The 26,597-nt window shown below is 49.9% G+C and overlaps 11 protein-coding genes across 11 annotated transcripts; 4 read left to right on the forward strand and 7 right to left on the reverse strand.

Annotated features, from left to right (window-relative positions):
* Nucleotides 1-1,282: 1,282 nt before the first annotated feature.
* Z518_07972 (uncharacterized protein) lies at nt 1,283-1,999 on the reverse strand (the record flags this gene model as incomplete). Its single annotated transcript, XM_013413715.1, has 3 exons — nt 1,283-1,368; nt 1,419-1,802; nt 1,861-1,999. The coding sequence occupies 3 exons, from the start codon at nt 1,997-1,999 to the stop codon at nt 1,283-1,285; spliced, it is 609 nt and encodes a 202-aa protein (XP_013269169.1).
* Nucleotides 2,000-3,158: 1,159 nt separating this feature from the next.
* On the forward strand, nt 3,159-3,647 carry Z518_07973 (uncharacterized protein; the record flags this gene model as incomplete). The annotated part of the gene is made up of 1 exon (XM_013413716.1): nt 3,159-3,647. One exon carries the CDS (start codon nt 3,159-3,161, stop codon nt 3,645-3,647), a length of 489 nt encoding a protein of 162 aa, XP_013269170.1.
* Nucleotides 3,648-4,309: 662 nt separating this feature from the next.
* On the reverse strand, nt 4,310-5,947 carry Z518_07974 (uncharacterized protein; the record flags this gene model as incomplete). Its single annotated transcript, XM_013413717.1, has 1 exon — nt 4,310-5,947. The coding sequence occupies one exon, from the start codon at nt 5,945-5,947 to the stop codon at nt 4,310-4,312; it is 1,638 nt and encodes a 545-aa protein (XP_013269171.1).
* Nucleotides 5,948-8,040: 2,093 nt separating this feature from the next.
* On the forward strand, nt 8,041-9,400 carry Z518_07975 (uncharacterized protein; the record flags this gene model as incomplete). Its single annotated transcript, XM_013413718.1, has 2 exons — nt 8,041-8,476; nt 8,562-9,400. 2 exons carry the CDS (start codon nt 8,041-8,043, stop codon nt 9,398-9,400), a joined length of 1,275 nt encoding a protein of 424 aa, XP_013269172.1.
* A 1,119-nt stretch (nt 9,401-10,519) lies between these two features.
* On the reverse strand, nt 10,520-11,256 carry Z518_07976 (40S ribosomal protein S12; the record flags this gene model as incomplete). Its single annotated transcript, XM_013413719.1, has 3 exons — nt 10,520-10,860; nt 10,985-11,093; nt 11,254-11,256. The coding sequence occupies 3 exons, from the start codon at nt 11,254-11,256 to the stop codon at nt 10,520-10,522; spliced, it is 453 nt and encodes a 150-aa protein (XP_013269173.1).
* Nucleotides 11,257-11,789: 533 nt separating this feature from the next.
* On the reverse strand, nt 11,790-15,592 carry Z518_07977 (uncharacterized protein; the record flags this gene model as incomplete). The annotated part of the gene is made up of 2 exons (XM_013413720.1): nt 11,790-12,002; nt 12,056-15,592. The coding sequence occupies 2 exons, from the start codon at nt 15,590-15,592 to the stop codon at nt 11,790-11,792; spliced, it is 3,750 nt and encodes a 1,249-aa protein (XP_013269174.1).
* A 651-nt stretch (nt 15,593-16,243) lies between these two features.
* Z518_07978 (uncharacterized protein) lies at nt 16,244-17,140 on the forward strand (the record flags this gene model as incomplete). The annotated part of the gene is made up of 1 exon (XM_013413721.1): nt 16,244-17,140. One exon carries the CDS (start codon nt 16,244-16,246, stop codon nt 17,138-17,140), a length of 897 nt encoding a protein of 298 aa, XP_013269175.1.
* Nucleotides 17,141-17,409: 269 nt separating this feature from the next.
* Nucleotides 17,410-19,251, reverse strand: Z518_07979 (uncharacterized protein; the record flags this gene model as incomplete). Its single annotated transcript, XM_013413722.1, has 1 exon — nt 17,410-19,251. The coding sequence occupies one exon, from the start codon at nt 19,249-19,251 to the stop codon at nt 17,410-17,412; it is 1,842 nt and encodes a 613-aa protein (XP_013269176.1).
* A 1,470-nt stretch (nt 19,252-20,721) lies between these two features.
* Nucleotides 20,722-21,705, forward strand: Z518_07980 (uncharacterized protein; the record flags this gene model as incomplete). Its single annotated transcript, XM_013413723.1, has 1 exon — nt 20,722-21,705. The coding sequence occupies one exon, from the start codon at nt 20,722-20,724 to the stop codon at nt 21,703-21,705; it is 984 nt and encodes a 327-aa protein (XP_013269177.1).
* Nucleotides 21,706-22,230: 525 nt separating this feature from the next.
* On the reverse strand, nt 22,231-23,975 carry Z518_07981 (uncharacterized protein; the record flags this gene model as incomplete). Its single annotated transcript, XM_013413724.1, has 2 exons — nt 22,231-22,900; nt 22,993-23,975. The coding sequence occupies 2 exons, from the start codon at nt 23,973-23,975 to the stop codon at nt 22,231-22,233; spliced, it is 1,653 nt and encodes a 550-aa protein (XP_013269178.1).
* A 677-nt stretch (nt 23,976-24,652) lies between these two features.
* Z518_07982 (uncharacterized protein) lies at nt 24,653-25,404 on the reverse strand (the record flags this gene model as incomplete). Its single annotated transcript, XM_013413725.1, has 3 exons — nt 24,653-24,858; nt 24,928-24,963; nt 25,032-25,404. The coding sequence occupies 3 exons, from the start codon at nt 25,402-25,404 to the stop codon at nt 24,653-24,655; spliced, it is 615 nt and encodes a 204-aa protein (XP_013269179.1).
* Between the last annotated feature and the right edge of the window lie 1,193 nt (nt 25,405-26,597).

A 26,597-nucleotide genomic window follows, 5' to 3' on the forward strand; every position in this document is an offset into this window, starting at 1 on the left:
TGACCCAAAAGAGACAACGAACAGAGTACTTCCTTGCATGGAGTTCCTCTTGTGAAGCTGTTCCGCCATGATCATGGTGTTTCAATAGATTGAAATCCGAACATGTTTGAATTGGGCCGTCGGATGATTCGGAGGTCTTTGGGAAGGCAGAAACTAATCTAAACCAGCCACGAAGTTGATCATGGTCTTTCAGGGCCGTGATAATGTCATGGCGAGCAACAAAGAGATATTCGAGGCGCTCGACAGTGGGACTTTTCGCATTATGTCAACATTTTTCTCTGCCGAACCCATAGTCAAGGGTCGAATAGGCAGGAACCCAGGAAGTTAGAGCGGTGAGGGCGCGCCCATTAAGCTGGTGTTGAAAATGTGCTCACCGGTCTAATCACTGGTCTCTGGTGACATAAATTGGACTTTGTCTCGAATGGGAAGTCGGTGCGAATTTGCAAACTCGTTGCTCCGCGAGCAAAAATAAATCGGGCGTTAGATAATGTGCTCACCTTTGGTGGTCCAGACGACACTTCTGACCCACACACGGACACAAACTCGCATAGTGTGACACTGTACTTTGCGGACTCGTCATGTTCCATTCTCAGCTCTGATTCCCTAGGCAGGCAATACCTACACACCTCTGAATTGATCAGAGGCAAATTTCGATCCATGATATTGAGAGTTCTACACCTGGACAGCCCTGACAGAGCTCTCCGCTTTGTGATTGGCGGTAAACTAACCATGCCTGACCGCCCCACTCTTCAACAAGCCTCGCCTTTGAGGGCACGAAATATAATGACACCTTTTTACGTCTTCCTCAAGGGACGAGGATTGCACGGAGGATGGACATTTGATAGACTGAAATTCACTGGTAGAATGAATTCTGTGCTGATTAGCTTGAAATTTACCAATGGTTAGGATCAAGTTGCCCGTGTTGAAACTTCGCCGGTCGGTCTGTCTGTCCGCTCGGGTAAACTACGTTTTACATCCTCAAACCTTTCCTATCACAAATACATCCCTGGCATTCTTCCCTGCTAGAATTTGAAGGGCCGTTCCTTGGATATTTCTTCTGGAAGCAATGAGCTGAGTTGGGTATTGTTGTGATAAAGAAAATTCTCCAGTCCATCTGGGATTCCTCTGTGAACCTTCCTTCAAAAGACATCCCTTGTGAACTAGGTCCTCTCGTACCCATTCTAACCACAGCAGCCTGTGATATCAGCAACTTCAGGGGTTTTTCTGCAGTAAAAAAATGGTAAGTAAGATAGTAAAGATACATGAACCCGAGGTAGTTGACCTACTTGATTTCATTCAGAAGCTGATCCCAGCTGAAGATAAATGAGCCCAAAAATGCGCCGATGATGATGCAGATGATAATGTACCCTGTCGCCATTTGTTAGAAATGTGATGCCTGAAGTAATAATTGGACGTACCATTATAGTACATTGCCAACAACATGATGAAGTACGCCACACCGAATTGGACCATGTGTATCAGCGCCCGGACGAACTGGCGTTGAAATAGTGTTCCTCGATTGATATGAGGAGTCGGAAGAGCAGTCATGCCGTTCAAGGCCCAGCCGACGATGGGTTGCTTGCTATGAGATCTCTCCTGCTCGGATGAGGACGGGATCCCATTTGGCGCATGTCGACGAGCGTAAGAATCTGCGGCTTTCATGTCTTGTCGTCGAATCCAAGAATCGTATTCGCGTTGTACTCGACGGAGGAATTCAAGAGAGATGACCAGGCAGATGACACCGATACAAGAGCCTGCGAACATGCCAGAGGAGGTGACTTGCCAACTCTTGGAAATGAAACCTGTACACCAGAAAAGTCAGCTAAGCTGAATTTGATGAAGGGTTAACGGCAGACTTACATGCACCGACAGTGTACCAGTTCCAGGTCATTGAGATCTTGCAGGAGGCACCTCCCATACTCATACCCGACATCGCGGTTGAAGAGGCCATCGCTGAAGACATCGACGTGGTAGGGGTCATTGACATAGACATATCCATATTGAGGAAGTGCTGGCTGCTTGTGAAATTTGTTCAAGTCGAGTCGAAATGTCTTTGAGGATGTTTTGCTCTCAAAGCGAATATGTTGTCCTATTTTATCACGACCGGGCCGGTCAAATTCGGGCTTTTCAGAATGGAAGAGATGGTCCAGTCCAACTGCGGGTTCCCGCATATTTTGAGGGCTTGAGATCCCCGAAAGCCTCCATCGGGTTCGTCTCATGCGTCTAACGCATGTCCTTCTCTGTTTGGCCTCGAATGAAGCACGTTGAGCAAGTTTTGTTTCTCTCCGATTGGCCACGCTGCTGGATTCAATAGCAGGCTTCTTGGCCCCGGAATGTCCTTTATCATTCCACTGAGCGGGATCCACTTCACACTGTTCATCTGGTGAGTTGTTCTTTGGTTCTTCCCCCCCTTTTTCCTGGAAAACTGAGGTGCCGAGAAGCGTGCTGTCTTCTGTTTCAAGGCAGGAGCACAGGAGACCACCTCTATTACCACCTGCCCATGGACCAAACTCACCTGATAGCCTAATGCGTCTCGAATCGAGCCACCCGATGCATAATATCTAAAGCTTATCACTAACAGTCTGGATCTGTCGATGGATTATCGACGATGAAACAGTCAACAAATAAAAAGATGTTATCAAAATTGTTTGATAGCGTTTTCATATTCAGCATCACCAGGAATCAAGCGAAGCAAGGGCGGTAACTAAGAATTTGGTCTCCACGTATCTGGGTTCTGGAAGAAATTTTTCAGTGCTCATCAGAGTCCCTAAAGCTTGGTTTGGTCTTTTAAAAACTTGAGACCATGCCGTCTTCTTTCCTTCAATGAATAGTGGCTCAATATTCGCAATAAGTCAGGGTATTTGACCACGGACGTGCCCTGTATCAGTTCCCTCACCGAGAACTCGACGAGTACTAGCTGAATCGTGTCGCCCTGCATGGCTTGTTAGTCATGAAATACCTGATGTCCCCAGATAAAATCATGGCTATGACTCAATACCGACCTCGCAGCTGCTATTAGATTGTTTCGGTTCAAGGCTGTCACCCCCTACTCCCTACTCCTTTACTCCTTACAACAGTATACTTTGCCTTCACAGTCTGATCATGGATGATCGCTCTAGCACATCGTAATTCCCATTTTCGTATACGAACGCATAGATATGGTCGGCCAACCTTCGAGGAGATCCCAGACGTGGCAGTGCCTGACTCGATGTGACGAAGCGGCCAGCAGAGCGGATGTAGTGATCCACATCGTGACACCGCTTGCATACACCGACTTGACGGAAAAGCTCGTCAAACCCAGCTGGGCAATGGTCCACAATATCCTGAATGCAGCTGGTCGGTCCTCCCGTGTCAAAAGAGTCATCATCACGGGAAGTACAGTCTCGACGTTCCGAATCCCCGACGATGTGATGTCGGGCAAGAGCTTCTCTGCAGATGTCTGGAACTGTATCCCGTTTGAGGAAGCTGAGACCGACGCGGTCAATGCATACCAGTATTCCAAGCCTCGAGGGTTTGATTTAGTATCTCTGTTTGCGCCTTCCATCATCGAGTATAGACCTCAAGAAGAATTCAAACCGCTCAAGACCAGTCTCGGCGGTCAGGCCAAAATCCATGGGATATATCTTTCGCTCCTCTGTGCCGGGTAACGATCGGTATCCCTCCCACGCAAGAGAGTTGATGACGGGTAACAACATGGCACGCGCAATCCGAGAAGGTTTCCTCAAACTCAGAGACCGGGTTCGTGCTCCAGAAGAGGGTGCTGGGGATGGTCTTCCGCCGACTTTGGTCAAAAACAGATAATGCAATGTTTGAAAAGGTGTTTGGGACAGAATAGGAGTTGGCGAGACTGCCGACGAAAGAAACAGTAGAAGATATCCTGTCTTATGAGAAATAAAGATCGTGGAGACCACTTTTTTCAGAGGCTGCTTGTTGTGGGGGAAGAATAAAATAAAAAATTCGTGTTGTAGAGAATGGGGTGTTGAGAAGTAGCAATCTCAGCAACGTTGGCCAGGACTCCTTTCCCATTAGTAATAGACACCGAAGAGAGACTGAGATTCCTTGTTCAGAGCAGCTTTCTGAATGATTCAAGTTCCAGTACGCTATGCAATTCATGCAGGAGTTTTATCCAGCTAAATTATGGGTGTCTCCGTGAAGCCCCTTGAAAATGTAGCAGGATCCAATCCCTTTGATTGAAATGCCTCCAACGCCATTTCAACATCGCTAAACGCTCACAAGCTCATTGATGCACATTGTATGACCCCGAGGAAAAATTTCTCCAGGCATGTCATTCTCTTCAATGAGAGAAAGATTACTTCTTGACGAAACACACCTCCTCTAATTTCTTTACCCCCTTGACACATCGACTTTCCACTTCTCTGGTCCACACGTCGGCCACCCAAAGAGACAGCGCCAGGCTGATTGACCAACCGATACAGAGGACAATCGTCCATGGAATATTGCTCGTGTCAATGCCCTCGGTTCCAATCCACCACCATATTTTGTGAGGAATCATGTATCCAATGGCGTGGAGGATAGGGCCATGAACCAAGTAAAGACCGAAGCTAATTTTGCCCAAGTATTGTGCCAGGTCACTATTCAGAATTCGTCGCCAGATCGAAGTAGTAGGATCGGCGCGGGCCAGGAGAAGGAGGAGGATGGCCGTGCCGATATTGGGGTAGAATTTATCTTTTCTTTCCATCCACTCAGGAATAAGGCGGTTGAGAGTAATGTACCCCGGTGCGTAATCTGTGTAGCCGTCGATCGGATAGGACAAGAAGTAGAAGGCCACTAGGAAGCCGAAGAATCGAAGATAGAATTTCATGTTCCGCGGAGGGATTTGGCGATGCCACGTCTCCAGTGGTTTGTGTTCTGAAGCCGGGGAGTGCGGTGGCGATGGTGGCAGTCGTTCTGGGACCAAGGTGATTTTTCTTTCTTGTTCCTGTTCCGTGAGAAGGAGGTCCACTTGAGCCACAATGGCCCCCAATATGTAGACCCAAATCTCCCAGTGATTCCAAAGAAAAAACATGTAGGTCATGATGCACATGGTTGCCAAACGGACATATCTTCGACATTGCATAGTGGCAATGAGAATCAAGTATAAGAATAACGATCCTTTGAATTCGGCTAGGATCGACCATAGATGCTGATCATGGTCGGGGTACACCGCGCCATGTTTGAAAATGTTGGTCAAGTCGAACATTTCCCGCGCCCAAAAACGTAATTGCTCATGATACGCGGCGAATTGTGGCGGCTTGGGTTCATTCCAAGTTCCGGGGAAGTATTTGGGATTCTGGGAGATGTAAGATCGATTCTCTTCGTAGAAGCCGAAGTAGATGTAGTGCGCGGTGATGAGAGTGACGATCAAGACGGGGAGGTATAATCTAAATGCTCGACGAAACAGAGCGCCGGAGACGTTGAGCAATACCTTTGACTGCGAAGCTTGATCGTGTTTGTCCATCAATTGGAAGAGACGTAAAGTCGTGAGGTACCCCGCGATTCCAAAGAAAACATGGGCGGTGAAGCCGGAATAGAAGTACCGGATTATTGGAAGCTCCAGCACATAGCGATGGCGATCATCGGTTCCCCAAGGCTGAAAACCGAAATCGCCGAAGGCGAAGGTGTAGTGGAATGTAAACACCTTAACTGAGGTGATGCCCCGAAGGCCGCTGAGGTAACTGGTGGGGAATTGTTTCGGTTTGGGGTCAGCATCATTCCAAACTCGAGATCGGAACAGTTGAGGGACGAAGCAGTAGGCGAATCGCTTGCCCAGTTTATAGGCATGAGCTGGTCGCATGGCTGAAAGAGCTTTGGAGAGGATCTGTTTGGGCACATGGCGGAGGGATCGCTGATCAAGGGATTGCTGATCGCGGGCTTGCTCGACCTCGAGAAAGATATCTCTTTCATCTTTGAAAGATTCTTTGCTAGTTGGGGGTTCTTCGGGATTCATGGTGACAGCATGACAAAAGGACGGAGAGGTTGGGCTCGAGAATGAGTTGACTTGATCTGATTCGATTCCGAACCGAGCGGCCACAGGTGATCAAAAGCAACTGACCTAAGTCAGACGCACAAAGATGAACGTGAAGGAAGATGATAGACCGAAGGAAAGGAGAGAGAAAAAGGCGCGGGCGTGCCCTGTCTGTTGGTGTGATAAGCGAAGGCGACGAAGTATTTTCCAGGACTGACGGTCAGTCGAATAGAAGAGAGCGAGGGAGCACATAACCAGACGGGCTTAAAAAGAGAGACCAGACGCAATGAACGATCGTAGACAGACTGAGGCCCGGTGAGTTTGAAGAGCAAATTGAGACAGGAAATCACACCATGCTTGGCCAGTACATTTTTCCATCAAACCCGGTTGCTCGCGTGCCGTTGAGTGGACGGAGCCTGGCTGATGAGGCTGGACTACTGATGAGTTAGTGCGATCTGAATCTCTTCTGTGTGGCTGTGTCTGGTTCCTCCCTGCATTAGTCTCTTACTTACTCCCTGTTACGGTTGGACTTGGTTTCCTTCTAGTCTCTAGTTGCCGCCCCTAATAGGCTTGGCATATATCTTTCCCAATCACCGGCCCAAGTGAAACAGCGTCTACCTCACTTGGTATTTTTCTGGCCCCCAAATGTCCCTGATTTGCCCCCGTTGAAACTTTGCCCGTGTGCGGGTTATAAAGATTGAACATGGGATTTCCATATCGTCCGGAGCTTGGATGCCTACCAGTCACCCCGTGCCTTCAGAGGGCATTAACCCATTTCAACCATTGATTCTGCACCCCAACATCTGGTCTCACGCCAAATGACATATGATGTCATTCGGGAGGTTATCGCACTCGGGTTCAGGGGTACATGAAGGACCGCTTGCTACCTTTCTTCTTCCATGCCACTTTTGTCCTCATCTATTGAATGGCAAAGGACTGATACGAGCCACTTCCGATGTTACCTTGTGTTCGTGGAGTCCACAAGAACCCAGGGCCAGGAATTCTTAGCCATGTCATAGTCAAATCCAGGCTATGAAGGATCGCCAGGATCCCCTTTTTTGTTCTTCTTGGATCCTGCGGCCGCTGACTTGCTTCCAACAGCTCGAACGTCTCGAGATCACTCCCTTCAGTGGCATCATTGGGCACTTACGAATTCAAATCATTAATCCAGTCGATGTTCTGATCTGAATTTCATGATCTGCGGCCTCTAGGCTGATAACATCAACTCAAACCACCCATCGACATGACGAGATAGTCGACTCAGGAACGCTCTGCCCATTTCAAAAAGATATCTGGCATTTGTCTCTCCCTCTATATCTTGAAGATGATGATGGGGACAATCGAAAAGTATTGGGCAGCAAGGACTACTCTCTCTACACCGGGCACGGTCAAGAAGGCAGGAGGGGTTGTTTACGGGAAATTCTAACCTCTCCATGGTTACTGTTACATGAGAAAGATGGCACAGGTCTGGAGAGGCGTGAAGCCTCCTGTCTAAAAGAATACTTCCGAACATTATTTCCCCCTTCTTCCTACTGCTTACTGTACCTTTCTCCTGGTTGGTTGCTCAGTATCTTCTCTTTATGCCGTGCACAAATATGCCATCTTAAATTTTTCATGCCTTGAGATTTTCATCCAAACCTCACAGACTACCATCCATCTTTGATCCAGGTCGCGATCACGTGAAGGAGGGTGGATATCGATAAGAGATTTTGGTTAAAAAAAAAAAAAAAAACAAAAAAAAGGACCTGCGGAGGACGGAACCACCACCCAGCAGTGGGATATTGTCCACCAATACACTCGTAATCTCGGCCACGATCACGCCCACTTCGCCCACATCATTCGGTCATCGCCGATCATCATAAATGCAACGTCGAGCTTGGAAAAAATGACCTTCTTTCTTTCTTCCTTCTCATCGTCCTTTTGCAGGCTACAACACCTCTCTCACAGCGAGCGACTTCTGGAGTTTTGCGCTCGCTAGTCTTCATAAAGCTCCAAACCCCAAAATCCATTTCCATCGATAGTCTCGTGTAACAACGGCCTATTTCCCCGCCTTACATCGCATCAGAGCTGTTACCATGACCGACTCCAAGGACATCAAAGAAATCGACTCGGCCGTTCGAGCCACCAAGACTGGATTCGGTCGCGACTACGGAACGTCCTCTAGCTCTTCAGCACCCTTGAAACACGGACATCCAGACATCGTCCAAGTCAGCGCTGAACGACGTGGTGTTAATGACGGAGATGGATCGGACAAGAAAACATGGCGCTCCAAATTCGCGTACTTTAAAACCAAGGATTTTTGGTTCATTCTGGCCCTAGGTCAGATACTGGCTATCTGCATCACGGGCACCAATACTTTGACGACGCTTTTGGTCATTGAGGGAACCAGCATTCCAGCATTCCAAACTTTGTTCAATTACGTATTGCTTAATATCATCTACACGAGCTACACTCTCTACAGATATGGGTTTCGCAAATGGACGCACTTATTGATTCGTGATGGTTGGAAGTGTATGTGGCGGGCCCCTCCTCCCCTCCAAAACACAAATATCAGGGTATCAGGGCTGTAAATCGCAGCATGCTAATCTCACAACAGATATCATTCTGGCCTTCTTCGACGTCGAAGGCAATTATTTCACGGTCCTTGCTTACAGGTACACGACGATCCTCTCCGCTCAATTGATCAACTTCTGGGCCATCGTGGTCGTGGTGGTCGTTTCGTTCGTCATCCTCCGTGTTCGATACCATTGGGCTCAGGTCCTGGGCATCTTCATCTGCATTGGCGGAATGGGCATGCTCCTGGCATCCGATCACATTACAGGGTCCAACGGTGGCGATGTCCCCGCCGGCGATCAATTGAAAGGTGACCTCTTCGCCCTGGTCGGAGCCACCTGCTACGGACTCTGCAACGTGTACGAGGAGTGGTTCGTCTCTGGCCGCCCACTGTACGAAGTCATCGGCCAACTGGGATTCTGGGCCACCATCATCAACGGCGTCCAAGCCGCCATCTTCGACCGTCACTCCTTCCGCCACGCGACCTGGAACGGCAAAGTCGGCGGCTACCTCACCGGGTACACATTGATTTTGACGATTTTTTACACGCTGGTCCCGATTCTGTATCGCTTTGCAAGCGCGGCGTTCCAGAATATATCCCTCCTGACGGGCAATTTCTGGGGTGTTATTATCGGGTTGAGGGTGTTCCATCTGCATGTACACTGGATGTATCCCATTGCCTTCACGCTCATTATGATCGGTCATTTTGTGTATTACTTTGGAAAAGGAGTTATGGGCGAAGCCGCCAAGGCATGGCTTGGTGAAGATCAGGAGAAGGGCATTGACGGATTTGGATCGGCCAAGAGAAGGATCAGAAAGATGCAGGAGAGTGCGGCTGGAACCCGGGGCATGGAAGGCCCTGAGACTGCGGGAGTGGTGTAAGAGGAAGGCGCTGAATTAGGTGCTTGTCCTCCTGGAGGAATTCCCGCAACATGCCAGGACATCGCCCGTTCCCGTCCTTTGTCCAGTTCGAAACGAATAATCACAATAAATACACCGGAAATTTGTGCTTCATGCACACCATTTATCACCAGTCAGCCGGCAAAATGCCGTCAGATTGGCGGCGCAAATATACGATCATTTACTCGAGACGACGAGACGGCGCCCGTCACCCATAAACACGAATACTTTGACATTTGGATTGTTGGAATGGGGTGGTGAAGACACCTAGGGTAGATACCGCGTCCGATACGACCTTATGCAGAGATGAACACAAGTCGATTTCAGCTTCTTTTGTCTTTCCTGACATGCACTTCCTTTGTGTTAGTCGAACGTCGAACTCATGATCGCTACCGTACCTGGGTATTTGTGAAGGGGTGTTGGCCAGCGGCAGGTGAAGAATACGAGTAGAAGGAGAACGACCATGCAGGTAGTGCCCAGGTTTAAGACTAGGCTGCCTAGGTGCGCTTGAGGGAAGCGAAAGCTGACAGAAATAAAGATTGACAATGAGGGCAAGAGACGGAGAATGAGGATTGAGCTTGATGGAGAATGGTATTCGATTCCCGTGAAACACAAAGGCAATTGTTTCTTTCCACCTGCCTTTCTGTCTTTGACTCGGTTCTTGATGCGGCAAAGCAAAGTCAATACGAACTCGCATTGTCGGATTCCACCCTCCACCGTCAACTCAGAGACTTCGTTTGTCTCCCCTTCTTTGGCCCCCGGCCACACAAATCTCCGCCCCATTTCTTTGAAATCTTGCCCAGGCTCAACTTTTTGAATTGAAGTGCAATTTGAAATAAACAAACAGGAGAAAAATATCTTCTTTTCCCGAAAGGGTAGTCATGCCTGACTTTTGGGCTTTGGGATTTGGTATTTTTCACTCCGCTCTTTCCGGATTTTTGTATTCACCCTTGTTTATCCATGCCATGCTTTCCATGCCACTCCGCGCCATGCATGCTGTGCAATACGTCACACCTGCCTCGTCACCACCCTCTCGAGAGCCAATATCATCACCTCTGTCTCCGCCGACCTTCTTGCCCTGTCCTCTCTCCCAGATCATCTTTACTGCTCAGTCTGGAAGTAATTCAAGAGGACGTTGCGCTCCTGACTCTCCTCGCCCCAGTCCCGAACGACGACGCATGAGCAATTGACGACCTTCCTAGCATTTCCCTCACGGTCCAAGACACAGAGACCCGCCCACTCGCCGAGCATCTTGCCATCGGGGACCTTGATAAGAGGGATCTTGTGTTCTGAGCACAAAGCGATGACAAGCTTCTTGTAGGCTTCCTCTTCGCAAGCTTCGTTGAGCACGCACATGTGAGCTTGGCGTCGGTCGAGGGCTTTGGAGGCTTCGCGAAGGCCACGGGCGAGACCGTCGTGGATGAGAGCGAGTTTGAGGACACCTGCAGATGGAAAACACCCCAGACATGTTAGAACCCATTTTCTTTGTGTAACTATTGTCTGGCCCATATCTTTCGATCTGAGGCCGCTTGGGAAGCGAAGGAATAAGTGTAAATCAGAGAGCACCTTTCAAAGCGTCCAGGACGGACATGGAACCAGAGGTGGCGCCAGCATCGCCAGAGACTTCGACTTCATCGGCCGCGGCGACCGGGGAAGTGGGCTCTTCTCCGTCCGACTATACACAGAAGCAAAGATTAGCAAAGAGCTCATTCTCCGTGAAATGGAAATTCCCAAGCCGTCATCTCAAAATCAATCCCGTATTTCTCAAATCGACCTGTGCTCTCGAACGGGGCTTTCGCCGTCTCGGCCTGGGAAATAACGACAAATCGACGTACCATATTGGCGATTTCGTTACTTGTAAAGGCAAGTATAGGATATCAACAATGTCGGATGATCCTCAAAGAGTCACTGGAAGGGAACGAATTGATGGTTGGTATGATGGAATTCATGACAATGAAACTCGGATTTCCTAAGAAATTCGGCGAATGTGGGCGGCGTGGCTTGGCGCCAGGGGCTAGATCACGTGATCGACATCGCAAATGGAGCGTACCCCCGCTGGTCACCCCCGGAGAAGTAAAACAGAAGAGCTCGTGCGAGCTCATGATATCGAGAATCCAGGGTAGACATCACAAAGGATTATTCACCCGTCAATACTCATTCAACGTCTCCTCATAACCCTCATAGTCATGCACGCTGTGCTCATCGTTGTGGAACGATTGTATCTACTACCGCCACCACCAAAATCATGGTCGGCAGAATCTAACAAAGATGGTGTCTGCTACACCTTCCCAAGTGATAGAGCCGCATATTCAGAGTCGTGACAACTTCTTTCCACACATAGTTGCTGTATTGAAATTGACGACACAATACTCTAACGAGTGTATCCGTTGCTGTAAACAGTGGGTGACGTATGGGGGTTAATGCCATTAGTTAGCTTGGGAGAAGGTTGTGAGATCCCATTAGGCTGCGGCGATTGTTCGGTTGGAGATAGTGGGCCGATCATTCTCAACGAGATTGGTTGCTTCTTGATACGCAACGTTGCCAACTGAGGATGACGGAATATTTGGTCTTCGAAATCGGAGAGCTGCTCAAGTTAGGAATTTTAGGACCTGGTTAGGTGCACAACAGGTAACATACCTTTACCCAGAAAAGTTCTTCCATGGCATAGAACTTGGGTCTCTCTTCCTCTTCCCTCTGGACGGCCTTTTGAATCGGCGTATTGAACCCATTGGTTTCATACTCGTATGATAACATGACTCTCGACACTTTCCACAAACAATGCCTTTGCGTCAGGTTCACCGGTCGTTTCTCAAGTGAAGTGTAACTTCGCAGATTCAAGTCCTTGGTCACAAGGAGTCCGGCAACTTGGAAATTCGGTATCCATAGATCGTCTTTGCAGGAAACTGGAGCGTCGGGATCAAGCTGGGCAGTTCGAACAGTAAACAACGGCAGGAATTTCGAAAGCCAAGCTTCGCTTTTGACCGTGGGGTCGTTGTTGTCAATCATCCAAGCGCATTTGTTGAGCACAATCGGTAATGCCTCTCTCCGGCGTCGTTCAAACTCGAGGCGTTGTTGACGAAGTTGTTCCTCTTGTCGGCGTTGTCTTTCTTCAAGCTCTCGTTTGATCCTTTCCTGTCGTTCTTCCTCTTCCTTCTTCCGAAGTGCAGCTTCCTCTTCCGCCTTCCTCCGACGCTCGATTTCTTCAGCCAATCGTCGTTCTTCAGCAGCCTTCTCAGCAGCTCTCTGAGCCGCAATTCTCTCTTCTTCAAGTCGCTTCGCCTCTTCTGCCTTTCTTGCCTCCTCTTGTTTTTGAAGGTCAAGTTCCGCCTCGGAGGGACCGGTATCCATCGGTTCAGTTTTGACAAGATCCGTCGTTTCGGTAGAGTGGGCTTGCTCTCCACTATGAACTTCCATTCCATGAAGTGATTCAGTGGATCCAACTTGATTCTGCTTGTCGGGTTGGTCGACATCCATCTTCTGCGTCGAAGCCTCTTGCGCAGGCTTCTGCCGCTCGGAATCCTCCTCTTCATTCGTAGGTTTCTCGGGGTCTGGTTCACGAGTCGGAGTGGGAGGCCGATGGTTCTTTCGCTTAGGACCAGGTCTCGTTTCTTCCGGACTACTCTCAACCAGGGTTCTTCTTTTTTTGACAGTGCTCCGGCCATTTTCGCCCTCCTCAGTGACCGCGGGTCCGGGTGAGATGCTGTCTCTCGTTCGCTTCAGCGCGGCCCCCGGTCTACTTTCTGATTTGACAGCAACCATGGATTGCGCCTCATCGGAAGATTCCTCTGCAACGATACTCCTGCGCCGTCGGTGCTCTTTTCCAGTCACCAGTCTTCGGCGTCGATGGGGGCCTTCGGAGTCCAAGTGAGGTGGCGGTGGCAGGTCACTTTGACTTCGTTTTTTGACGTGCCCTTTCCTCGGAGCAGACACAGTCTGGTCTTGATCAGAGGAAACTGCGACGGAAGACTCGAGCGTTTCTCTCTTGGATGGAGGGTGCTTGCGTCTCTCCGCACCGTCCGCGGAACCCGACTCTCGATCTCGGTCCTTGTGTAAAGATTGTGGTGACTTGTTCGGTAACGTTTTGTGCATTAGATTTGGACTCGACGAATTGCGTAGTTTGTTGGGGATTGGTGATTGGGAACGTCGCGAAGCGCGGGACTTCATTTTATCTGAGTCTCTTGTAACTCGTGGAGATGGAACCTTTCTTGACTTTCCAGCCGCGTGTTTGTCGTATGCACCTTTCAAAATTTCATACTCTTTCTGCCATTGTTCACCTCGGCGCTCTGCTGCGATCTCAAAGTAAGTCCTCCCCTTAAGAATCCTTCTTGTTGGATTGAACCCTGACTGCTCCACGAGGAGTTTCACGACTTCTGGATGACCGCGGCCGATGGCAGCAAGAATTGGCGTGTTGAACCCAGGTTTGATATGACGAAGTGGTTCTGGATCGGGTTCGGGATCTCCCATGCCTAGGAGATATTGTAATACTTCTTCATGTCCCGCTTTGGCAGCAGCTATCAGAGATTCCGTTTCCGCTTTTTGCAGAATATTTAGAATATTCGCCACTCCCTGAACGTCACCCTTTGCAGCCAGTCGGGTCAAGTTTTCTTGTGTATTTGCTTGCCAGAGAAGATCATTCCTCGTCGATTCACTCCGTCCGGTCCTTCGTCGGGAGGTTAGAGCCGGTGGACTTCTAGGGCCGATTATTGGAGGTGAATCACGAGGACTGGCGGCCGATGCGGCTCTTGACGAGTTGCCATCGCGCGGTCCTTCATTATGATCGGAGGATATTCGTCGGTTGGTTTGATTTTCTTTGGCATCGGCAAGGAGCTTTCTGATCTCTTCGTAGTTTTCGTCATCTTGTGGAACCAGTTCGTATGGTTCATCGCCCTTGGCGTTCCCCAGTCGTGGATTTGCTCCGTATTGGAGTAAAAGTCTGACCACTTCCACATGACCGTTTTCGACGGCATCGATAAGCGGTGTCTCTTTGTCAATGTTGGTCGTATCCACTTCGCATTTGTTTTCTAACAAAAACTTGACAATGTCCGTGAAACCTTCCAGCGCAGCGATTTGAAGTGGCGTATTTCCTGCATTATCTGCCAGATTCAAATCTTCTGGCCTCTCCGCAAACCTGGCTTTGGCCGCCGCAAGGTCGTTATTATTACAAGCCCTAGAGAGGAAGGTACGACCATTTTTATCCCGCCATTTTCGCGGTCCGGTTGCTTTCGCCGGTGACATGGTGTCATGGTCCGCCGATGAGAATTTGTGTAGCGCGGGTCGCGAGCGCCGCGGTGAATCAGATTCATCTGAAGAGATCGAAGGTGCGTGATGATCGGCCGAACCACTTCTCCTGGTGTGGATCGCAGGAGGTCGCCCGCGCTTTTTCCTCTCTACATCACCATGGGTCAGCTGTGTTGAAACACCACGCCTGTGCTCCCTCTTAATCGGTGGGCGAGGCGAAGGAGAACGTTCATGTGAAGAATGACGAGGATAAGTTGCAGATCTGGTTTCGCGGCGTTCGGAAGAGCCTGGATCTACACCGCCGCTGTTGTTCTTTGTGCGATGTTTGCTTATCGGCGGCAGAATATCGCTCGGCCGACGTCTGCGAGTTTGGTTCTGGACTGGCTTCCCTTGGTCATCCGAATCGGCAGTCTGATTTTCGCGCTTCTGCTTCACTGGATCGGGTTTCTGTGATGCAATATGGCTCGATAGGTCTGAGTCACTGTCTGCTGAATGCGGTGGTACTTGGGGTGATGATAGAGGGGAGCTGCGACGACTGGAGGTGGAAAAGGTAGTCTCATCCTGCACATCGTCAATACTACGCTTGCGCTTTCTCGATTTACTGTCCGCTTCGGTCGCCGCTGGTCCAGTAGTCGATCCTTCATCTTTGGTGTCCGTGATGTGCACAGAGCCCGCTACAGATGTGTTACCGGTGATGGTTCTTTGCTTCTCTGGTGACTGAATTAATGTTTCTGCCTCCGAATCGCCGTTATCATCACCCGCGACAGCGTCCGTCATCTGCTGATCTCCATTACTGTCGGCAGGCGCGGAATTAGAGGTCATCTTTTCGACTTTGGTGTTCGCATCGGTGCCGGTCGGCTCGTCAGTGGCTGCCTGTCCGGAAGCCGTCTCGACTGAGGCATCCTGAGACTCGTTTGAGCCGACCGCTTGACTCATAGCTGTGTCCGTTTCTTCCTCATTCTTTCTTTGATCATTATTATCTGCCGTTTTGGACGAAATGGGGTGGTGGTGAGAGCGCGGCTGGGACGGGGAAAATGCAGATGACTCAAGCGGTGAAGAGGCCCAGCCGTGGATGCGGGAGAGGGTTTCAGGTGGACATCCGAGAGTGTCTAGGGGACGTGGATGATGGTAGGTGATGGCGGAGAGAATCTCAGACTGGCGCACGAGGATCGAGGGTGAGTTATCGATGGTCTTTTTGATGGGTTCACCACATCATCAAGCACAGGGCGCAAAGCCAAAATGACAGAAGGGGCAGACAAGACTCGAGAACTTGGCCAAGTTCGAATCTAGTCCCCCAGATCAAATCACGTGCTGCCAACTTCTCCCTCCTCATTTTTGCTGCGCGGCCCCTGGATCTGGGATCAGCACCCAATTTCAACCCTCTCTTAACCTTTTTGACCTTCTGGATTCTTATTGCCTCGTCCCCTCAAGCCACACGGAGTTCTGCATCTCGCTCCGGCCCCCAAGCTTTTAGTAAACGGGAACTAAAGATTAATTACCACCTGAGAGCCGGCGTTGATTTTGAAGCTTCCGATTGCCGGCCCTCCCAGCTCTACCGTCGACCTGTCCAGACCGGGGAGTACAAAAATGCTAGCTCTGATCATCTTGGCCACCAGAGCGTTTTATATCCTCAGCAGTGTTGCCATCCTTACCGTACGTCTGATTCCTGCATTCAGCGATCGCTTCCTTGCATATGGAGCCCGAGAACAAGCTGGGATTCAGGGGAAACCCAAAAATAAGGAGCAGCGTACGATGGGCATCCAGATCCTCGACAATGCTGCTATTTTGAAAGTACCGCATTCGTGGTTTACACATTTTTACATCGTCTCTGTGGCATGCTCTTTAGGATTCGCATACATTTTTCACAATGGAAATTCGCTCCAGAAGTACAGCGTTCCTGCTCTCTGCTCGATCATGATGTTCATACAAGGTTGCCGAAGACTCCTTGAGTGTGTGTTTTTGACCAAACCAAGCACCGCACGTATGTGGATAGGCCACTACACAATCGGCCTGATATTTTACGTGGCGACAAACTTAGCGATCTGGATTGAACACCTTGAACCAACGAGTGCCATTAAAATTTCCGAAAGCAACAGGGACCACCTTCTCGAACTATTCTTGAATCCGGGGGTGCTCGTCTGCACTTTTACATTCATCTATGCAGCGTACCAACAGCATCGTTATCATCGCTACCTTGCCTCTCTTCGAAAATACACATTACCAGACGACCCAGCTTTCCAGTTGATCATTGCGCCGCATTACACAACAGAATGCGTCATCTACCTATCATTGGCAGTCCTGGACGCGCCGCAGAAGCATGAACGAGTCGAATTCATCAATTGGACACTGTTCTGTGCTCTGGTGTTTGTCATAGTAAATCTGGGTATCACGGCAGACGGGACCAAGGCCTGGATGATGGCCAAGTTTCCAGAGAGGAAAGAAGAAATAAGAAAACGGTGGAGGGTGATTCCTCTGCTGTGGTAGATGAAGGTTGCTTTTGCCATTCGACCACATCTATCGGGATAACTCCATGGAAGGTATCTGTGGGGCCCTGGCATTATATTACTCTAAATCCACGTCTCCCAGATCAGGAAGAACAAGAGACTCTTGAACGCCGTCTTTCTTCATATCTCATTCGAGTCGTTTGTCTATTTCTGCCCCCTTGTATGTGCAGTTCCGTGCAATGCCGAGCAGCCAGGTTATTTCCACCAACGCCGCGACGGTGATCCAGCAGAAATCTTTATCTCTTAGCCTCAGGCGGACTTTTCGTCGCCTTCTGTTCTTTTGCCAATGCTCTCTTCATCATTTTTCCCTTCGTTTGTATTTGTGCCTTTTTCAAATTTTTCGGAGCTCTCCTCCTCAACTTCGGCCTCCTCCGTCTCCTTGACCGCGGCTTTAATCTCTTCTCTGAATCTCCTACGTTCATTCCGTCTCGCTTCTCTCTTCAACTCCCTCTCCGCCTCTTTCTCTTCCTCCTTGCGTCGTCGCTCCTCATACGTCTCCTCCATCCATTTGGACAGCCCTTCCACCGCCTTCTTTGCATCTTTCTTGTGAATCAGCAGGTAATCCTGCAAATCTGCGGGCGAGAAGTCGTGGTCTGGGATCAGGGAGGCGAATTTCGAAGCGAGCTCGCGGAGGTGTGCTGTATTTTCGGCGGTGGTTGATGGATGCTCATTTCTTTTGGGATCGACACTTGCTTTCTCGTCGAATGGCCCATTCGTGCTCGGAAAGTCGACGTACATCCTGAGGAAGATCTCCTCGGCCTGCGCTTTAGACGCGTTTTTGAAGCCCACACGCACGCTGATCCGTCCTGCGCGAACAAGAGCGTCGTCCAGCTCGTATGGCTTATTGGTCGTCATGATCAGGACGTGACCTTCTGGCGCAGCAACGCCGTCAATAGCATTCAGTAAGCCACTGAGTGTGACTCTACTTGTTGTGGAGGTGCCCGTCTCCTCATCGCTATCCACATCATCGTCATCAACCGAAGTGGCCTTATTTCCGCCACCGATGCCTAGCGGCATCTTCATGCCGCGTCGGGGTCCAGATTTGCGGGCAGTTGTCGATTTGCCTTTTCGATTCAGCCCTGCGGTGTCAATATCTTCGAGTAACAGAAGCGAACGACCCGGGAGTTGGTTCAGGAGGGAGATCAAATCCGAGTCTGTGAGGTCATGGTCCAACAACGTCAGATTGTACACGTCCAGGTTGAATTTGGATGCTAGGGCCAGGGCGAATGACGTCTTTCCGACGCCTGGGGGTCCATGGAACAAATATCCTCGTCGGTAAGGGATGCCGTGGTTTGCATAGAAATTCATGGTCGCTTCGTCCATGTATTCTGCAACGTCTGCGAGGACTTGCTCCTTCTGGTCAGCATCAAGGATGACGGTATCCAGAGCTCGGCGGGGCTTCGAGGTGAGCCGTGACCAGGTCAATCGACTGCCATAACCGCCAGTATAGGGACGGCGGATTATGGTCAAGGAACGCTCCTTGTCTTTGTTCAGATAGTAGATGTGTTCTATCAATTCCTTGATTGGGGCGGTAGAACGACCCAGGCACGACAGACTGATGATTTCGATACGCTTGTATCGGTTTCCCAAGTATGTGTGACCGTCACCGTACTTGCGGGTGATGTAGAATAGACGTTTCTTGTGGACGAATATCTGCATACCTTGGCCTTGCTCGTATTTAATCTTAGGATCTTCGTTGGAGCGACGGCCAGACTCTTCAACCTCAGGGTCATGACGGTGGCGACGCCGACTTTCCTGTGGAGGATTCGACGTCGCATTAAGCGACTGATCAGCCCGTAGAGTCTTGCGCTCTGCAATGTACGAGGTAACGTAGGAAAAGAGGTCTTCTTCGGACGAGACATTGATGGTGGCGACGAGGACAGAAGAAAAGCGGTTCCACAGTGACTGCAGGCGGGTGATGGGTCCAAAGTACCACAATGCTAGCAGAACTCCAAGGAAGCGGAATAACTGAGGGTGTTTTTCCAGTAAAGGTCGTGCCCCAGGAAAGAACGTGGTGATAATGTACTCAGGGAGTTCGATGAGGCCGTTTGTGCCTGACGCGGCTGTCCGCCGCATCCGTTGGAGTTCCATTGTCCCCTTTTGCAATGGAAATGTATGACGCGAGGGAGAAGCGATGAGAGATCCAGATGAAATATATCCTGCAAACGAGAAATATAATCCTGCATCGAGTTTCACAACCTGGGTGGACAAAAGCGAAGCCCCTGCAGCAACGGTGAAAACGCCTGCAACAACTGCGAAGCCGACGAGCTGTTGTGCTTGTTCGCTGGGTTTGGAACAAGACGAACCTGACGGCTCAGAGAGAGGAGTATTGATGAAGAGGCGTATTTGCGTCCTGCCTGCCTGGATACGTCCTTTCTACCTCCGATTTCCCAACATTTTCAAGACAACGCTCCAGACCGCTTGCTTATGTAGCTACAGGGTTCGGTTTGGACCGTTGTACGGCCTAATTGATCCCTGCCGATGCTCTACGCGCATAAGAAATTTCGTGCAGTTGACAGGCAGTCATCAGCCTACTATGAGCGAGATGTGGGGATTGGACTGTCTCGGTGAGGCCGGTTCAGCTGCGGTGTGCTGACGCTACAGCCTGAGAGCCTGATACGTATGATTCGGGAACATTCGAGGCTCGATTTGCTGATCGAGGTTTGGTCTGTTTCGTATTCACAAATCCCTGTTGATCAGGAGAACTACCAAAGTGCAATGATACAAAATCCTCTTCCTTTCCTCATCGGTCAGCCCGCTGCTGGGAATTCAGCCTTATCAGTATTTGATATTGAGGCTTCCCCAGCCTCATCATGTCAAATCTTGTCTTGGGATTATGCTATCGCGAAGGGGAATTGGAATCTTTACTCCGGAATTTGCGAGACAGCGTAGGGAATAATGTCTACTACGGTTTTTGCAAGGACTCACCGTAAAAGAACGCGTCTCGAAAGCAACTCATTTATCGGAAATCACTCATAAAATCATAGCCTTGCAGGTATTCTTTCCTTCTCTTTCTTTACCCTTCTCTCGTACTCTACTGCAAACAAGGTAGCCGGACAGGCAGCAAGCAAGCTGGGTATCTTCCACTGTGATATGTTTTTGCATGGACCGAAATGGAAAATCCACCAACGGAGTCTTCGTACAGCTCCAGCGACTTTTCCTCAGGTTGGTCGTTGATCTCGGTGCTCGAACGAGGTGGCGGCGCAGGTGAGGAAGTTGTCCAGATGAAGCATCACTACAGTCAAAATGGTGAGAGGCATGTCTCAAAGAATTGTAGAAATATGGAATGCAAAGAATGGATACCGAAAAAGATGTGGCATTGTTGCTTGTGATTGAACAAAACACACTTCGAACTGACTTGTAAGGGCCTCTATGGGCTGACGTCATTGGTAGAGATTCATTTGCGTCTTCGCTTTTTATCATTTGTTTCGCGTTGTGATTCTCTTTCACTTTTGTCTGCAACGGTGTTCTATTCCCCACTGTTCCATCCCTGTCTACGCCATGACGTTCGGTTAATGTCTCCTCGCCTCTCTTCCTGATATCAATAGCAAACTCTTCAGCATGCCTGCGGTTCTACGAAACGGACGCTCCATCCTCCAAGAAGGAAAGAACGAGGATTCACAGCAGGCTATACACACCCCAATGACTGTTTCGAGACAAAGGCCGTCAACGTACCTCCTCCTCATCTATCCCGTCATCCTCGCCTTGGGATCTCTCTATTCTGTCCTGTCTCCCGCCGCCATACCGCCGCCTTCCACACCCCTTGCTCCAGGAGTTGCCTCAGATCTCCACACCCCTTCCACACCACCTAATTATTTCGCGGGCAAACGAAACATACTCAATCTCTACTTTGTAAAGATCGGCTGGTTCTGGACAACGTTGGCCTTTGTGCTTCTGCAAATCACTACTGGTCCACCACCGTCCAACACGCAGAAGCACTTTCTTCAAGCAACTCTTCGCTATGCCCTCGTCACCCTCTCTTGGATTCTAACTACACAGTGGTTCTTCGGCCCTGCTCTCATAGACCGAAGTTTCACCATCACTGGTGGCCAGTGCGAACCTCACCTCGTCAACACGAGTAGCCCAAAGGATGCCGTCGACGTGTCCCTCATCGACTCCAGCCTTGCATGTAAGGCGGCAGGCGGAAATTGGCGTGGTGGCCACGACATCTCCGGACATGTCTTCATGCTTGTGCTCTCGTCCGCCTTCCTTCTCTACGAACTCTACATCGCAGACCGACACTCCTCTCACCCATCCGTATCCCCACAGGCCGCAGCGGCACTGGCTCACGACATGACAGAAGAAGAACGCAAGGCCGTGGGAGGTTGGGAATCAGAAACAGTGGCCCGAGTCCGTATCTGGTCGCGATATTTCTTGTATATCGTGGTCGTGCTCGACCTCTGGATGCTTATGATGACGGCAATTTGGTTCCACACATGGTTAGAAAAGCTAAGCGGGCTGTCGATTGCGATAGGGACCATCTTCGGTGTTTTCTTCCTCGGAGATTACGTACCCACGTGGAGGGCTGTTTTCGGCGGATTATAATGGATGTGACATGGCGTGATATAAAATGAAGAAGATAAAAGATGACATTGGACTGAAGCGATGTCCTGTTGGAGAGATGCGTGTTCTTCCCTTGGATTATGTATTGAGGACTGTCTCTTCTGTGCAATTTCAAATAATGTCGATTGATGGGAATCTATTGGCAAAGCATAGCATGGCAGTTCATCAACTTGCTCACGTCCTGAATAAAGGACTCTCCGGTACGTCGGCAAAGATTTCCTCTTTTCATTTTCATATTCCGGTCTTGCAGACCGCAAGACTCTTAGCAACGATTTAAGAGATTCCTACACAGGACTCTCGAATGACCGCCCTCATAATTATCATGCCCCACCAATTTTTTCTTGTATAAATATTAGAAAATACATCTCATCCGAAACACCATGACCACATAAATATGAATTGGTCAAGCCATGCCGGAAAGGGGCCCCCGACTAAGCTAGCTCTGATCCCATATTTCAAATAAGAAAGATGAAATAGCCCAAGTGAAAATCATACACATACTCATCCTCATACCCTATCCAATTTCGCCAGCCGTTTCTGCTGGTCCTCCTTCTCACGCTGTTTTCTCTCACGCTCCTCTGCGCCAGTGGCCCCGCCAGCAGCCTCCTCATCTTCGTCCGAGAACTCACCGTCCTCATCGCCCGCAAGCTGGAAATACTCCTCCGCCTCATCCGCCGTCGGAGCCTTCTGGGCGGTAACAGGACGCCTGCTCCTTGCGCGGCCCACGATGAGCGTGAGCACGATGATTTCCACCGATGCGAGCGCAATAGTCAATGAAATAGTCAACCATCCGTAATGGCGCAGGAGCAGGCCGAGGATCGTATTGAGCATGCCGAACGGCAACACTATGCGTCCTAGCCAGACATGCATTTGGCTCATCCAGGTGGGCCGGCCGCCCAGGGGGCCGGCAGAGATGTAGACGACGTGGTGGCGCCAGCCGAGGACAGTTTGGGCGGCGAGCGCGCAAACAAGTAAAATACCCAGGTATTGGTGAAAGATGGAGATGGAGTGCGAGTTGACGAAGCCGATGAGAGCGCTGATACCGACAGAGACGCTGCCGAGCGAGTTGACAGTCCAGTGCAGATTGAAGGCAGTGGGGCGAGGGGAGCGAAGGAGGTAGATGCCCAGTGGGTAGAGGACGAGGAAGGAGATGGTCATAAGGAGGCCATGGAGGTGCCTGGGGATGCAGAGGTCAGCGGGTTGGCTTACTTCGACATGCAGAATCCATGGGGGTGGGGGATGAGGGATAGAATATAGGCATATACATACCACATGAATGACCGAATATTCCACTGCTTAGGTGTCTTGACTGGTTCTTCCACTTGGCTACCATCATCTGGGCCTGGGGTGTCTGTCGAGGATCCTTTATCCACCGGCTCGACTTCGCTTTCGGAGCTTCCGCCTTCTGTGATTGGCGCGTCATTTCCAGATTCCAAGGCCGCCGTCTTCTCTGCAATAATCGTCTCGCCGTCCTGCAACTCCTCCTCCGTCGGCGGACTCGGCTCATTTATCTCGTCGACGCCTCTATGGGCTATTAGGTCATTGATGGGCCCGAAGAACGGAATGGGCGCCTGAGCATTCAGCAGATCGGCCCAAATAAATCCAAAGCCCAACCCGAATTGGTGCATGTCGATGTTTCGCTCGGGGGAGAAGTCCCCTTCAAAATCTTGCTCGAAGTTGCTGCTCCAGATCATGGCCTGGTTCGTTGTGGTGTTGGAAATAGCCAGGTCTGGTGCCGTCCATTTGTCGAAGCCATGGACGATGAATTCTGCAACTCCCAAGTGCGACGGCTTCAGTTGCAGAGCCTCGTGGAAAAATTCGCCTGTGTACTTTTCGAAACGAGATGTGACAATGTCAACTTCGGGAATATATCCGCTGTAGAAATCCTTCATCTCCTCCGCCGGTCGAGGCGGATGATGACCGTCAACAGTCCGGACCGTCGTTGTCATTTTTGAATCGGGGGCAGATGGGTCGCCATAGATAATGAACATGAGAGCACCTTTCATTTCTGGACCGAGGGCGAGTGCCGCCCAGCCTTGCGCCAGAGATTTGTATCGGAAAGCTTCCATGCGAACATATAGATCGGATTGTTGCGTAGATTCATTGTAGTAATTGACCAGGCTGAATGCTTGGTCTGCCCGGCCAGATTGACCAGTATGTTTAACAAATTGAACGGGTCGATAGGCCAGCACAATTGATGTCAAGTAGGCAATGACAGCCAGCAGCGCTGGTAGTGATAGTGATCGGTGCATGGTTGGAATGTTGGTGGGGTACGGAATGTTGTCGAAAGCCAGATCGTGGGGATAACTATCGAGAGAAGAAGAAGAAAAAAAAGAAAAATTGGAAATCTCCTGTCAACGATTCGCGGTTGAATTGGGTCGCAATGAAGGAATAGGGGGTGAGACGCCGGTTTACCAGGTGTTCGACTCTCCCGACAGGTCCGTGCACAACTCACAGAGAGTCTACACTGTGACCGTTCTTTTTCTCCGGGCAGAAGAGAGCTGGCGAAAGAAGAGCCCAGGAGACCAACGAGAATAGAAACACAGCAGATGAAAAGGGAGATACAGATTGAAAGACGAAGTTGAAATCGAGGAGCGTGTGAGAGGCAGCCGAGAATAGACGGCGCTAACCCACTTTCGGACGTGGCGTCGCCAGTGCAAATCTCGACTCGGGAGAAAAAAAACGCTGATACGCAGATGCACAAAGAAGATATACCTGTCAAGTGGTCTGATCCAGTCTCAAAGTCCCAGATATCAGCAGATGTCGCGTGTAGACGCGTCTATTGGCCATCTCCACATCATATACTCTGTCCGAAATGGAGAAGACTGCCTTGCGAAGGACGCGTCTTGTTTTCTTGCATCTACTAGCACGGCTCTTTTGACTTGACTTTCAAACCGTCCTTCTCCAGGCCTTGTTTCATTGCAACGCCTCATGCCTTGACCAAAACTCTGCTGTCAATAGGCTCGAATGTCTTGTCCTTGGGTCCTTCGGTGGGTTTGCCAAAGACCAATTGTGCCTTGAGTTTCCATGTCTCTGGAAGACCGAAAGTTGAGATAACCTCGGCTGCGATGCCGGGGTGGAAGTTGAAATGTTGGAGGTTAGCTCCTAGGCCTTCCGCCTCGAGAGCAGTCCAGACTAGACGCAACATGTAAGCCAAAAAATCATGTGTTGGTTAATCAAATAGGGCCGGCTGTGTGTACTCACCAATAAATTGATGGATACCAGTCGAGTGATCCGACCCTAGAGTCCGAGTTACGAGTGTCAGCAATCAACCGCACCAATCAAATCTCAGGCAGGGAAGTCCTTACATTCAGTCAACATCGGCTTGATCATAGGATTCTTGTCACCCAGTCGGTCCAGGGCCGCCTGGTCCTCGAACCACATCACCGTTCCGTAGCTCGCTCTCCATCCCGCGATTCGGCCAGCCATGTACGCCTTCATGCCTTCCTCCATGGGAACTTGGTCCATGTGCTTCTTCACAATATCCCAGAGCTTGATGTGGTTCTCCTTGAACAGTACAACCGCACGGGCGGACTGAACATTATAGGTTGAAGGGGACCATGTCACGGCGAACTTGACAATTTCTTCGACCTTGGAGTCTGGGATTGTGGACTCGGCAGTCAGGGTGTATACGGAGCGGCGTGCCTTGACGAGCTCGAGGAAGTTGTCTGAAGCGCCCATAGTGATACGAGTGGCAAGTGTTGAAGAGCAAGGCCTGGTGAAATAATGACGACGAAGATTTCAGTCAGAGGGGAGAGTGCAATCACAACTGAAGTTGAAGTGGAAGGAACAAGTCGCAAGGCCACGATGTTCGGACAGATTCCTTTTATCTCTTCTCAGTTCTAGTGAGGTTTCCCCGCTTAGGCATTCAAAACGTCTCGGAGCTGCCTTAACAATCAAACATTCTCCTACACCCGTGGTCCTATCATGTCAAATCAGTGGAACTATCATAATGCGACCCCCGGAGCAAGGCAACACACCTATCACATCCTCCCCCTGCCTGGATCCCTCGGACAGGGTGGGCTGGTACTTGCATAAAAGCTAGCGCAGGAGCAAAGGTAAAACAAAGCTACGACTCGGCCGACTTCATGCATCTTTTTCTAGCTTTCCTCTGATCCGATACGGCTATTGCTCGCTAAGACTGAGTAAACCAGAGTGCAGTTCCCTCCTTACAGAACCCGATAAAATGGCATAGCGTCAGAAGAGACCGCCAGATATGGCTAGATTGGACCCATTAATGGATCATACAAGCCATGAGCAAAAAAGAAGACTTGGACATGGCTGGACTGTGGTATCCAGCCTGACTGAAGGCCCACAGAAGGCTTGACCCAACGAGTTTTCGAATTGGGTCGCCCATCCCTGTTGATTGCATATGCGACGCCTCGTGAAAAGTCTAGATCCTTCTCGTGAAGCCTGTAGGTAAACCCTAGAACTTGACTCTCGCAAGCTGGATCAAGCGAATCAAGTATGTGCACAATCCAGGCAACACGGACGCAACGTTGGACGATAACGACATGGATTTCGAATCAAGTTGCAGATTGAAGGACGCGGAGGGTATGACCTGGACGTGATTTGCAATCCTATCGGGCGAGAACCGCTAAAATCACGTGACATATTTCTCACCGACAACTACTTCGGTCATGTTTTCCGTCTGCCGGTGGGTAGAGAGCGGAACAAAAGAGCGTTTCTGAACGTTAAGGAAATACTGAGATCACACGATTGTTTTTGCCATCTCAATTTCTAAGATATGTGAGTACTGTATATACAGAAAATTCCAATATGAAGCCCGCCAAAGGGTCTGAATCATATTAGCCGGTCAGGGACCACTTGAAGTCTAATGGGTTTTGGTGAGATGTTGATCGTTCAACCATGAA

The sequence above is a fragment of the Rhinocladiella mackenziei genome (genome assembly GCF_000835555.1).
Source record: "Rhinocladiella mackenziei CBS 650.93 unplaced genomic scaffold supercont1.6, whole genome shotgun sequence".
NCBI classification, from domain to species: Eukaryota; Fungi; Ascomycota; class Eurotiomycetes; order Chaetothyriales; family Herpotrichiellaceae; genus Rhinocladiella; species Rhinocladiella mackenziei.